This window comes from Prinia subflava, chromosome Z (assembly GCF_021018805.1).
Source record: "Prinia subflava isolate CZ2003 ecotype Zambia chromosome Z, Cam_Psub_1.2, whole genome shotgun sequence".
Lineage (NCBI taxonomy): Eukaryota > Metazoa > Chordata > Aves > Passeriformes > Cisticolidae > Prinia > Prinia subflava.
The window spans coordinates 36,098,335-36,111,746 of NC_086283.1; the positions used below are offsets into that span (position 1 = coordinate 36,098,335).

The following is a 13,412-nucleotide window of genomic DNA, read 5'->3' on the forward strand; positions in this document are numbered from 1 at the left end:
ACAACTTCTTGTGAAGCCTGCTCTGCAGCTGCGATGCCTTAGTGCAAAATACTGCCTCAGATCTAGTGTGAACCCTCAGACCTTCTGGTTTTAATTTGCTGTATCACATCAACCCCCACTGAGAAAAGTTGGTCAGTGCTGTCCTTGTAATTACTCTTTTGGTGGTTGTAGGCTGCCATTAGATTAATTGACACTTTAGCCCCCTCTTCACCACAGCAAAGGAGTCTAGGGCCCTCAAACATTTCTCACAGATTATTCAGTTTAATCTTCTTCAGTTTCCTTACGTCCTCCTTGAACTGTAGGCCCAACAAAATATGGACAAAATGTAGCTGGACAAAATATTCTAGGTAAGGCTTAAACTGTTGACAAGAAGATGAAGTAAATCACTACTTTTGTTGTAGTTGCTGTGTTCTTCATAACACAGCCCAGTGTGTGGTTTGCATTTTTTTCTAGTGATAATATGCTGTTGCCTTGTCTTCAACACCCTGCTACCCATAAACCCCGGATTTGTTGTTGGGTAGGGTGGCGCTCAGACAAGTCAGTTCCCAGCCTTAGGTTATTGTAATTCTGTAGGTAGAGTAAACAGCTCTTTACCTCAGTCAGCTTTGTGAGTTTCTGTCAGCTCAGTCGTCCATGAGTAGGCGTTCAGCTGTTGTGTTAACTGCTGTGTCTGCTTCTCCCAGTTTAGTGTCACCTGAAAACTTCCTAAGAACTGTTCTCGGTTAGCTTTTGTCCGTGGTGTCCACAACTTGTTGAACAATGAGTCTCTAGAATGTGCTCCCCAAATCTACTAAGTGTTGTTATTTTCTTACTGCTTACTCAAACCTCTGCAGCAGGAGGATTTTCATACTTCTGAATTTCCAATCATCATTGTCTTACTCACTGACAAGATTGTTGTCAGTTACTCAGTTCTAGTAGCTGGGGTTTCATGTAGTGGATTGCACAATTTAAGAGCTGACTGTGAATACACAGGAGAGTCCAATGCCATTCTTTACTCATTAGTTTCTAGAGGAGCAAATTATCTGAGCCTCAAAGTATAGACTGTCTTCTGCCTCAGAAGCAGTCTGCCTTGAGGGTTGCTCATTTGGAGCAGATCTATTCTTGTGCTTGTTCTGATATTCCTTAGTCTTTTGTACTAAGTAGGCGATGATGATCTGTAAAGGAACAACATAAAGCGTAAGATGGATGCCCCCTTTTGTGATTTCATACTTATCTTATTCTTCTCAACGAGAAGTCAGGTAAATTATTTAAATGTTGAGAGAAGCATTTAGAGAGTCTTTTGGAAAAATTGCTCTCTATTGTCATAAATTCAATGTCATTCAGTATTAAAGACTGAAAACATTTCTCTTTAATATGTGAGTTATGACTCATGAAGTTGCTCTTTAGTAATGTTTATTCCTTTTGTAGAGAGAAATCATGCAAACACTACAAGGAAATACTGTTAGGATGTATCTTGCTGGCATGTCATTTCTTCACACCTTTACTCAGGCTTACAGGATCGATTCTCACCTTGTCTACTGAAAAATAAAAACACTATAACTTGAAATCTTGCTTTGGTATTAAATCTGCTATCTGATGCTTTGAGATAATAGGAAGCTGCTTTAGCATAACTTGAAGCAAAAACAAATATCGTACTAGGTATTATTGTACTTCTGCCAGAAGAGTAGGTGAGCTCAACTATCTGGCACAGAGTTGGGTTTTCCTAGCAAGAATTACCTATCCAGTAGTGGACATAAAGAATGCTGTCATGAGAATTACTGTATTATCATTAGACACTTATTTTTAATAGTATTTTAAGCTATTCTAATATTTAAACAATCTTTAAAACCCTCAGATTATCTCTATCTCACTTTAAAAATTTCTCTAGCAATTTCAGTATAAGCAAATAAGTACAAGCAAATAAGTCAGAATATAAAAATCTGCTCTGTGGGTCTTCTCCTTAGGCTACAACTAAGACTCCTTAGGATACAGCTAAGAATACATACTTAACAAGCTGCTTTAGTCCAGAATTCTCTCAAACAGTTCCTACTCAACCAATAGACAAGATGTGGTCCTTTTTTTTATTAAACTGCTAACCAAAATATATTTATCACACTGTTGTGTAGGATGTTTGCTCTATACTTTGCTATATTCAGAAAAAATATTTCAGTGAATGAAAGACAGTAAGATTTCTTTTTTACTTTCATAATATTGAAATTACTGTCCTTAAAATAATTATTTTTGAATTTGAGTTCTTCTTTTGGTTATGTTAGAATCTCAGCTTTATTTTTAATCTTCAGGTTTTCACAAATTCACAAAGAGCACAAATACACAGTGCTAATCCTTCTGCTCAGATTTTGCTTACTTAAGATCATTTAGATACCTGTAGTAAATTCTTTCTACTATTTTTTTATTAGTGAGAGTGGTGTCCAAATAAAACAGCCTATCTTTTGGAGACTATACACCTACCTTTCTTGTTGAAGAGGTATAATTCTCTCTCTTCTTTAATCTGGGCCTAATAGACATGTATCCATAGTTCTGAATTACTTTAGATGAAAGATAAAAAATTCACAGCCAAGTAAGGTGAAAAATAATGTACTTGTGAGATGATAGTTGTTTATATTTAATGGAGGATGGATGTAACAGGCTGGAATTCCTCTCTGCTGGAATTGTGGACTGTGTAAACGAGAATAAAAAGGGGAGGCCAAGTGGCATCCATTATTATCACACATTATTGAATCCCAGTGGCTGCTAGAAAATTGTAAAAATGCTAATAATTTATTACTAAACAATAATTAAAGGCAAATTATAAATTATACAACCCCATTTTTATACATATCTATAATCCTGTCATATAATTAGTTAGTAAAATATTTCATTTTTAGTATCTGTAGATTTTGTCTGTCATGTCATTTGAGTAAGTGAAATATTGCAAAAGTGACATCTAGCCACAATCTAGTTCTTCTCTAGTCCTTTATATTTGAAAACAACCAGTGTTCCATTTCTTTCAAGCCAGTGAATGTCAAAGCTTCCGGTTCAAATTTTTGTCCAGTTTAATCCAAAGTCTATATATGCTTGCATGTCAGTCAGTATAATTTCATAAGATACTTTACACATCATTATTATAAAAGTATTGAAAATACTGTGCATTTTTTTTAATGCAGGAAGAAAAGAGCTATAGAAATAAATGACTGAAGAGAAATTTGCTTATTGAATGCATTTCAAACATAGTTTGAAAATGTTATATAGGAATATATAGTGTTATATAATAGGAATAGGAAGTGTTTATATAGTAATAAAAATACACAGAAAACTTGAATAACAGTTATTAGATACCGAGTTTCAAAGAGTGAAAGTAAATAAAATACAGGATTATATTTTTTACAGTACATATATTTGCATTTATGTGTTTGCATACATATATTAATAGTATTTTTCATAAGGTATTTTCTGTCTTCTATTCATATATGTATACTTAGGAGTAGTGATCCAAGGGGACTTTCAGTCTCCCATGTAATTGAGAAGTATTTGGTTTCTTCCAGGACATTTCTGGATAGTTCTGATGAACGTCTTCCTCAAGATTTTTCAGAAGTCTTTTATCATCCTTTACACTGGTTATTTTGCATACCATCATCCTGCTTTTCCTTTCTGAAGTGAGTATCAAAAGTTTATTGTTGTAAATGGATCATCAGATAGTCACTATTAGTCAAATATTGTTACATTTTGAGGAGGATATCTGAATAAATGTCTCATTAATATTCTGATTTTTAAACACCATAGAAGCATTTTTAAATTCATTACAGATTTCTCTAATCTTTGAGAGTCTGAAGAAAAGTTGCACTGAAAGCACTGTATTTTGCTAGTCTTGTAATTGATATTTGAATTATCCGTAAGGTTTTCTGGCTTTAATTAAAGAGTATATAGTTCTTGACGACACAGAAGTTCAGCACAGTTGCTGTTCTGAAGGGCTTATAGTTAAAGGGGAGATAAAGAATGTTTATCCTTTCTGTTTAGGATTGCTGTTTAAAAAAATATCAGGTACATAACTCATTGAACAATATGCTGCTTCATCATAGCTGAATTTTTTGGAGATTATTGAATCATTAGAAACAAAAGCTTAACTTTACTGTGTCTCTGTGTATAGTGACAAGTAACAGAAGATACATGCTACCAGCTGTGTTGTTTGCTTTCTAATTTTGAACCTGAAGCACTCCCACACTTGTGAAGATCATCTCCTAACACCCCCTTCACCTACCACTCCTCCTTTTCAAGATTATTTCCTGAGAGGTTTTCACTCTCCATTTTCATGAAAAGCTGCTTTTGTAAGATGTTACTGTGCTTTCTGAGAAAATATTTTTATCTTTTGGAGGAGTACATTATCAAATGTGTGGTAACCTATGAATGACCCATGTGCTTTGGACTTATTACCTCTTTCCTTGTACACACAGTATCTTTTACCTTGTGTAAATAGGTAAATAGGTAAATGAAAATATCTTGCCTATAATTTTGCCCCATACAACACAAAACACGCTGATTTCTCTCATAGGCTCCACTCCTAATTACAGGTCATCAATCATATTCTCTCCTTCCCTGGTGCCTCTGATAGCTGCTAAACCAGAAAACAATATATGTTGTGATTGCATCAAAATAATGTGGTTCGCTAACTGTATGCAAACAGAGTTGAATAACTGGTGAATTCAGAATGTGTCCTGCTTGAAACAGTAATTTAAGTTAAGTTCTTACAAAGCATGAAAGATCATGTGTGTTTATCAAGCTTCAAGGAACTTTGTCAGTGACTTTTAAAGTTATGCATGGTTGGAGAGAAAGGAGAAGAGAAGGAAGGATATGTAGAAGGAATGGCTGCATTAGAAAGGAATCTAGTAATCAATATCTGGAAAATTTATGCTATAGTTAAAGTTTTCATTGTGAAAAAGACAAAAAGTTTTTTTATGCCCTCATGCAAGGCCAGATCTCAAAATTTAAGTTATACTGTGAAGTATGAGGTTTGGAAGATGATTTCACAAGTGGATACCCTAGGCTGTGTAACAGTATGTAAAGGCAATGCTGGTACCATTTCAGTCTAACATAATTATCTTTTCTGAGGTAGAATTAAGATAGATTTGAATAATTTGCAGAAAACTATTCCAGAGCTATGTAGTATGCACTTATTTTCTGTGGAAGAAAGGTACTAAAATACACAAGTTCTTGATCACCAAATAAGAAAATGTGAAGCACAAAAGAAACTACATCTCTCAGAAGATTCAGTGTACCTTTGTGAGAAAAGCCCATATATAGAATGAGCCTTGCACACTGTGCTGTTGATAATGAGTGAACCATATTGGTAAAATATTTAATGTTCCCTTTTAATGACACACCTTTCAGCTACTCAGAAAAAAAACCATGAAGGACTCTTTATCTAATGAATAGTTCTGAGGTGTTCTGGTTTTTTCATTGGTTTTATACTCTATGTGAATGAAACTTTTTTCCCTTCAAATACAGCCTTTAGAACATTATAAAGAAACCTTATATTTAAGCATTGCAGAAAACTGTATTTGAGAGCATCTTAATCATTCATGGATTGTTTTCTGATTTTACATCTTATGTCTAATTAAAATATATGTTCACTGTCTGTAACAAAATATGAAGCACAGGCCATTTTATACCTCTCTATTGTGTCCACCTAAATTTAATGATGACTCTAAGCTGTCATACATTTAGCTATTATGTATTTAGTCTTCCTAAGCTTGCTATTTCAAAAAAAAGTTTTGCTAGTTCCTGAAATTAATTTCTTTACTATGGAACCTGATTTCCTACATTATTTTTCACTGCTGAAAATGGCTACTGTCTGTTTTATTTTATCAATTAGACTCCAACATCAAGTGTCAAGGTTGTTACCATGAATTAACATATCTACTTGCCTTATAACATCTTGAACTTAGCACTTGAGGTTTTCTTTCTTTTATCTTGAATACAAACCAAAATAACATAGTTGGTAATCAAACTAAATAATTACTGAAAATTTATATTACAGTTCCTTTTGTAATTGAAAGTCCTTCAGTGGTAACTGTAATTCATTCTTTGCCTCATTTAAGGGTTTATAATCATACCATTTGCAAATCAAAGTTGGGATTTTTTTTCCCTTCTACTGTACAAAACAGGACATTTATATGTATGATATTTATATGTGGTTCACCTTTTGTCACTTTTTATGAGGCTAGTCTTATTTTCACTAGTACTTAGCTATCAGGATGAGAGAACATATGTCTCTCCATATGCACATTACAAAACTTCTCAGTGCATTTATTGGTGCTAGCTTCATGGCTGTAGGGAATGTCTGCTATATTTTATTTTTCCTCCAAGTGAGTCACACCATTGTACATTTCAATTTGCAAGATGCTTAAAGAGCCAAGAACTGGTGTATATTACAACATGATAACTTCCCATCTGGTCAATGACAGACGGCTTTTTTTTCAATTCAAATACTCTAAAAATGTAATTTATTTCTATAGTAATTTAAAATATTATTCCTCATCAATCTAATTGACCTGACCTGTCACTTATCTTCTAGTTTGAAGGCAATGAGTGACCTTATTAGATAGGATAACATGACATTAAAAGAAGAGAAAAAAATTAAACTGGCCCAAATATTTTAACTGAATTAGTGATGAGTTGAGTTTGCTGTCAGCCCTAGCACTAATTCTAATTTGAATATAGTAACTTTTAATTTTAACTTTAATTACTAACTACTGATGAGATTGTATATAGATTGTACATGCATTAGATTATATATATATAACTAATCTTGAACATGTGGAAATTAGGATTATTATTTTAAGAATCCTAATATATTTGAATGCAGTGTGTATTTTAAATATGGCGAATTTATTTTGACTGCAAGTTCTATCAAGATTTAAATATGTATGCATATATATTTTTGATAAATGTTACTAGAATCCAGTATGTGGTGATATGCAAATATAATGGTAGAGTCAGTGCTACGCTGGCACTGACTCTATATGGCAAAATATATAAAGTACCAGATGAAAATCACAAAAGCTGTACATAAGCTTTTCTGGCACAGACTTTCCTTTAGGTATTTGCTTTAGTGTTAAAAGTGCAAAGGCTGAGGTGCCTAAATCTTCCTTTACTAAAATGACTATTACAGTTGAGTTTTGTCATAAGAGTGGGATGTAAGGGCCCTGCTGGAATGGTGCTATGGTTTCCTTAGGTGACTTCAAGGCTGCCCTGCAAGATATGTGGCATACACCATTTTCTGGTAATGGAAACATAGATGTCAGGGACTAAACTAGAGGAGTGTGTCAGCTGACATTTTCTTTTCCAGGACTTGTAGGTTTGTATTGATTGATATATTATACAAATAGGAGCTTTGACTCAACACTGAAATACTTGCCCAGTCATCATTTTTTTCCTGTGTGCATTCAAGCATAGCTGGAGGGTGGCACACTTGGCTAAGTCAGAGGTTGTGGAAGTATGGAACTTAATGAAGAGTACCCCTGTGTTAGAACAACATGAGCCCATTTTAGTTCTGTCCCAAAAGTTATGTGTAAATGACACATCAAATGCTTGAGCAGAGGCATATAAATACTTCTCTAGTCTGACAGGAAAATGTCAGATTGAAAATCTCCCTATGAAGAAGGTTTTAATTGATGCTGAAGGTGTTTTTTGCATATACTGGCAGATAATATTTATACCTGCCTAGTCAATGCATCAGTCCATATGAAGTCCTTAAAATCATGCATGTAAAATTCATGTGCATAAAAGTTTTTGTATGAGGTGAATAAAGTTTCAATATTGCCAACTATTGTATAAACTTGTAGCCAAAAAAGTAAATACAGTGGCTAAACATTGGTTGAAATTTAATTTTAAAAGAACCTCTAAATTAATAAAAACTTACATATTAAATTTAAAAAGTTATCCACAATCCAATTTTGAAAACGTGTTTTTAAAAATGTTTCACAAAGAAAATACTAAATACAATAGATGATAAACATTTGGCAGGACAGATTTGTTTGCTTGTTTTTCGTTTAACTGTAATGTGAGTTCAGTGATTGGAGTTGGGTCACTGGCTGCGTTCAGAGTAAGCCTTGGAATAGTATTTGGAAACCTCAATTTTTGCAGATCATGGAAATCACAAACAGAAAACAAACTGCAAACAGAAAATAAACTGCAATATTTTTAAAAGCTAATGAATTTGTACTACACTTTCTCACTTCTCCCTGCTGGTGAAGCAGTAACTCAACTAGTTTAGTATTTCCTGTGGGTTTTTCAGGACATGTAAGAATTGCTCTACCTGGAGTGGAATTTTGCAACTCCTGTGAGCATTTTTACTGCCTTTTACTTAAGAGCTTTATATACTTACTTCATCAAGGACAGGCACTTCAGATCTATTACTCAACAATTACTGCAATAATAAACTAAAAAATAATGCCCTTACATTTATTGAGGAAAAAAAATCCTTTTTGCCTGGTAGAACAAGATAAATACAGTTCCATGAAAGAGATAAACAGAGTTGCTTTGTATCAGGTGTAGCTGTGGCAGACTAGCAAATGTCAATTTGCTTTTAACTAGTTGAAATTAGGTGCAATTCTTTCTCTGAGCTTCCTTAAAAGAAGGAAGCATGAAAACACTTTCAGAGTAATCTGAAAGGAGTTGACACTTGATGGAGTTAGTGTTATATCTGCAATTTAAGGATATTCATTTCATAGATAAATTAACTATTTCTTTCTGTCTTTATCTTACATTTTGAAAGGACTCCATCAGCCAGAGAAATGGCAGCCCAAGGTCTGCTGAAGCTACTCTTATCCCAGCCATACTGTAATATGACCTTGCTTTTGGAAACATTGCTGTACCACGATTGTCTCTTAGTGAAAATTTTGCTGAGAAGCTCAAGTAAGTATTGATACTATCAATCCATATAAGAATATCAGTGAGAAACACAAATTCATTTTTAACTACTTAAGTGCTGGAGGAAATCTGTCTTTACTTACCAGTAGGACACTTGAACGCATAAAAAGATAGAAAAATCATCAATTTTTAATGAGAATTTACACTCAACCAGTGTATTAATAATTTCAAAGCAATTTGATAAAATAGGTTGCTATCATAAATGAAAAAGAGTCAAAATGAATTTGAGCTTAATGGAGCTTTGACACCACAGCTATTGTATACAGGTCTTTAAAAATGTGGATCAGTAGTCTAAAACACTATTTTCAAAATTAGATTTGAACAGTGGAAAGCATCTTAGATGTTTTGCTCAAGTTATTATGTGCTTGTCACTCTAGGCATTCTAAAATTACATAAATATGCTTCTACTTATTAATTCATTAATGCTGTTTTGAAAATAGAATAAATAAAAGAATGTTTCTACAAATTTTTATTTGCATTCAGATGGTATTTTGTTTGAAGCAACAGACTTTATCACATCTTTCTATTAGTTGTTTGCAGATCAAATGATCGTATTGTTGAGTAGCTAATGGTATAATCACCTGTTTGACTTAATTTTGCAGGAATATGAGAGTCTTGGTTTCTTTATTTTTTTGGCAAATGGATTCTTCCTATTTGTCAAAAACTATTAGGTCTACATAATACTTTATATATTTATATTTATGTTTCTGTCTGTCTGAAATATGATTTAGTTCTGTCATTTTAAAATGGTCTAATATTTGTCAGGAGTACAACATCTTCTTCTGCTGTCACACATCTTATTGAGGGCTGCAGTGCATACTTGCCTACTCAGACATTTCAACTTTTACAAAGGCGGACAAATATTTGGCCAGGGTCATAGCCTTACCCTAGTGATATCCCATATTGAGTTTTATTATCTGTTTAAATTATTAGAACTAATAAGTGACAGAATGTATTAGGCTATTGACTGACCAACCCCTTAAACTTTAGGGAAATCCATGTTACTTTGAACTCTAAAATGTATTATTCACACATGCTTTACTCATGTAACTTCAATATTGGAATGAATAAACTTTCAGTTTAGATAAAGTCGATATCTGTGATGATCCATATCATCTAAATTAATTTCAGTGGGGTTAATTGTCTAATGACAGAAAATTTGTATTCTTTATTCCTTCTCCTATACAGCTAAGTATACCATCGTTTTTGAGCAATTTGCCCTAATGATGATAAAACTTTGTGGTATTTAATTACATAAGAAATTTTTAAAAAGGAAAAGTCTTCTCACATTTTTTACATTAAGTCTTTCCTTTTCCTTTCAAAAAGGGGCCAGAAGGCAAAAAATCTTAGTTATTGATGAATTTTTCTGTATTGTTTTAACACTTTGGGATAATCAAAGTACACATCATTCAAACACATTCAATTTCATTGTAGTCCCATTGTTCTCATGGTTGTACCATGGGGAGGTTCAAAAGGAATGTATATTCCCCATCATAGTAGGGAGTACCGTTGAGACTGACAGAGTTTTTTCAGTACAAAGAATATTTGTAGAGAAGCTATGTATGCATGATTCATGTTGCTAAATATTATAAAAAAGATATCACATTTTCTGAAGCTATTGAAACTCCATGTATATAATTATACATGGAGTGTAATTATATACATGGAGTCTGGACAGGAATATGACAAAATATGCACTTCTGTCACTTTTGGTTCAATATGAGACATGAAATGTACATAAAAATTAAAATATGGAAATACAAAGTTATTGCGTCAAAAAATACCAAAGGTAATAGATCAGGTTACCCAGAACGGAACCATTTATTTGTCTTCAGTGGGTCTGACTACTGCATACAGGCAACTTTGGAAAGCTTGTTGAAAACTTTGATTTGCATATTTGACCTCTGTAACAAGCTATGAGTCTAAATAACCTTGGTGTGTTAAATTACAGTGCCATATAATCCTAGAGTCTTTATCTCTAGGTCCAACATCCAGCAACTTTCTTCAAGACATGTTCTTGAGTGAGTAAAGGGTCTAAGGTCTCTGCTGTGGCTTTACAGAGAGAAATAGTGACGAGAGCTGGGTACCATGTTAATTTTCTGACAAAATAAACTATTTTGCAATTTACTTGGCAGACTTTTTTAACCAATATTGCTTTATCATTCGTGGGTGTGAAATAGAAATGGATTATTTTGATAAGCAACAAATAATAGAAGAAAAAAGGAAGTGGTGTCTGTATAAAATAAGTAGCTGAATCCAGCAGATGCTGACATGAAAACATGAAGCATGAAAGTGAATTCTGAGCATTTCTGCTAGATTTGCACTAAATACACATGCCAGTGAATAGTCTGTGACTTCTAGGAATCAGGAGTTTTTCTTTGCATAATAAAGCAAACAGCAATAGCTTTATCAGATTGCACTGGCCCGACACAGACTCATCAGACAATAGACACCTGGCCACTTAGGAATAGCAGATAAGACAGTGGTCTCTAAGAAATTGTCACTGAGAAATTGTCAACAAGGCACATTCCAGACCTTCAGTCAGTCCCTGGGTCTCATACATTTGTTTAAGAAGAGATAGTAGTATCAATTTAATGACGAATAATAGAAAGTGCATTGTATTGCTTTATAGTCTTATAAAGAATCTTATTCATTGTCACAAAAACTTGAGACTCCAGTTGTTACAGAAATTTAGTTTGTCTTTCTACACACAACCTTAAAGTGAGTATTAGCATGTGGAGATAAACTGTAAGGAAACTGCATTCACAGCAGGACCAGGCCATTGGTAGTTTCACCTAATGTTTTTGGCTTGCACAATACATATTTGAAAGACTGCTAGAAGACAGTATTGTTTAGTCTGTACATCTCAACATAGATGATATTCTGGGCCTAAGATTTTGAAATAAGAATTGATAGTAACATTTACAAATATTCTGTAATAAGTCTAAGGCTGCAAATCTGAAATTGGGCCCAAATAAATACGATTTGCTTCAAAAAGAGATCGATTGCCTTGTACACATAAGCAGCTTGGGGAAGAAAAGATTTCCACCAAGAAAATATAATTGTGTGGTGCACCATTAGACAACTTTCTAGACACTAATAGATATGAAGAGTTTTCTAAGACCATTCTTTTATTAATCATTTTCTGGAAAGAGAACTTGGAGATGTATTTGTGGAACTTGAAGATTTTTTTTTCCCACTCCAATACTTTGCCCTCTTTGAAACAGTTCTCCAACTGCTATGATGTATAATGTGTCATTTTAAGGTAAATTTTAAATGCTAATTAATTTTAATCAAACTTAATTAATTACATTTTAGACACATAAGAGTAAATAGCACTGGGTTTTTTTTGAGTTACCCTAAAAGGACAATGAAAAGTTGTAACTTCACCAATTGACCTCATTTAGGAGACTGAACTATTAGTGTCAGTAGTGAGTTATTACAGAAGAAAATGTACATGCCAACTCCATTAAAACTCTTGTATTGTTAAAATTTGTAACAATATGACACTTTTATTTCAAGTTCTTGAGGGACTTTCTTTCTTATCTTTCTTACTTTCATTGTACTTTATTGTACTTTATTGTACTTTATTGTACTTTATTGTACTTTCTTCTAGTGAATCCTTGGATTTAATAATCCTGTGTCATGGTCTATCACATAAATAAAAAAACTAGCAGCTGTTCTAGTCCCATGGCTCAACCACATACCATTTTGGGGAAAAATAGTCTTGCAGGTTTTGGACACAAAACTTGGATGTTAATCTGTAAACCTGCCCTCATTAGGAGAGCAGAAGTAAATCTCTTAGAGTAATTTAATTCTTTGGGCAGAGATAGATCTCTCTTCCAGGTATTTGTAGATCATCCAATATAAGGCTTGTGGGTACCTCTGAGAGTTTTCTTAGCCTCTTCATGATAGCAGACTGTGTCATGCCTAATGATTAGAAGATTACTTTGAAAGTGGCACCTCCTCAAAAAGGTCTCTCTGACCAGTCAGCTTATTGGATTCTGTACCTGCAAAACCAGTGAAGGATGTGCTGAAGTGATATACTTCTTGCTGGAAGATAAGTAAAAAAGGGACCTTAGTACAGATATCCTGTTCCATTTGGTGATTTTCCAGTGATGCACTAGAGAAAACAGGAAACAGATTTTATGGACTTTCTGAAAACCTAACTAGGATTTCCTGTTTGGACTATAGGGGACCCTTGCTGTGAATCACTTACCTTTTCTTGACAGAGTGTGAAGATAGGGTCTGATACATGTGTGATAGACTCAGTGTCTGTGATAATATTGCAATATGGATAGCTTTTCAAAGACTTAGTAATTTCTGATAGGAACTTCTTGGTACAGTAGAACTCTAGACTGAATACGTTTTAAGAAGATAAGCTATGTAGTATCTATTCAATACATGGAAGAACACAAGGGAGCTAATGTGGCCTTAGGACTACATTCAGTATTGCCTTATCAAATTTTGGCTGTCAGAATGTCACACTTTATGCATACTATCCCATA

General features: G+C 33.7%; 1 protein-coding gene across 2 annotated transcripts in view; it reads left to right on the top strand.

Moving 5' to 3' along the window:
• KIAA0825 (KIAA0825 ortholog) overlaps positions 1–13,412 on the top strand; it is a 245,789-nt gene that overhangs the window by 94,038 nt on the left and 138,339 nt on the right. For both annotated transcript variants that reach the window (XM_063421904.1, XM_063421905.1), the window contains exons 12-13: positions 3,522–3,632; positions 8,750–8,889. In XM_063421904.1, the coding sequence (XP_063277974.1) occupies positions 3,522–3,632; positions 8,750–8,889 (251 nt within the window). The remainder of the gene's footprint in view (positions 1–3,521; positions 3,633–8,749; positions 8,890–13,412) is intronic.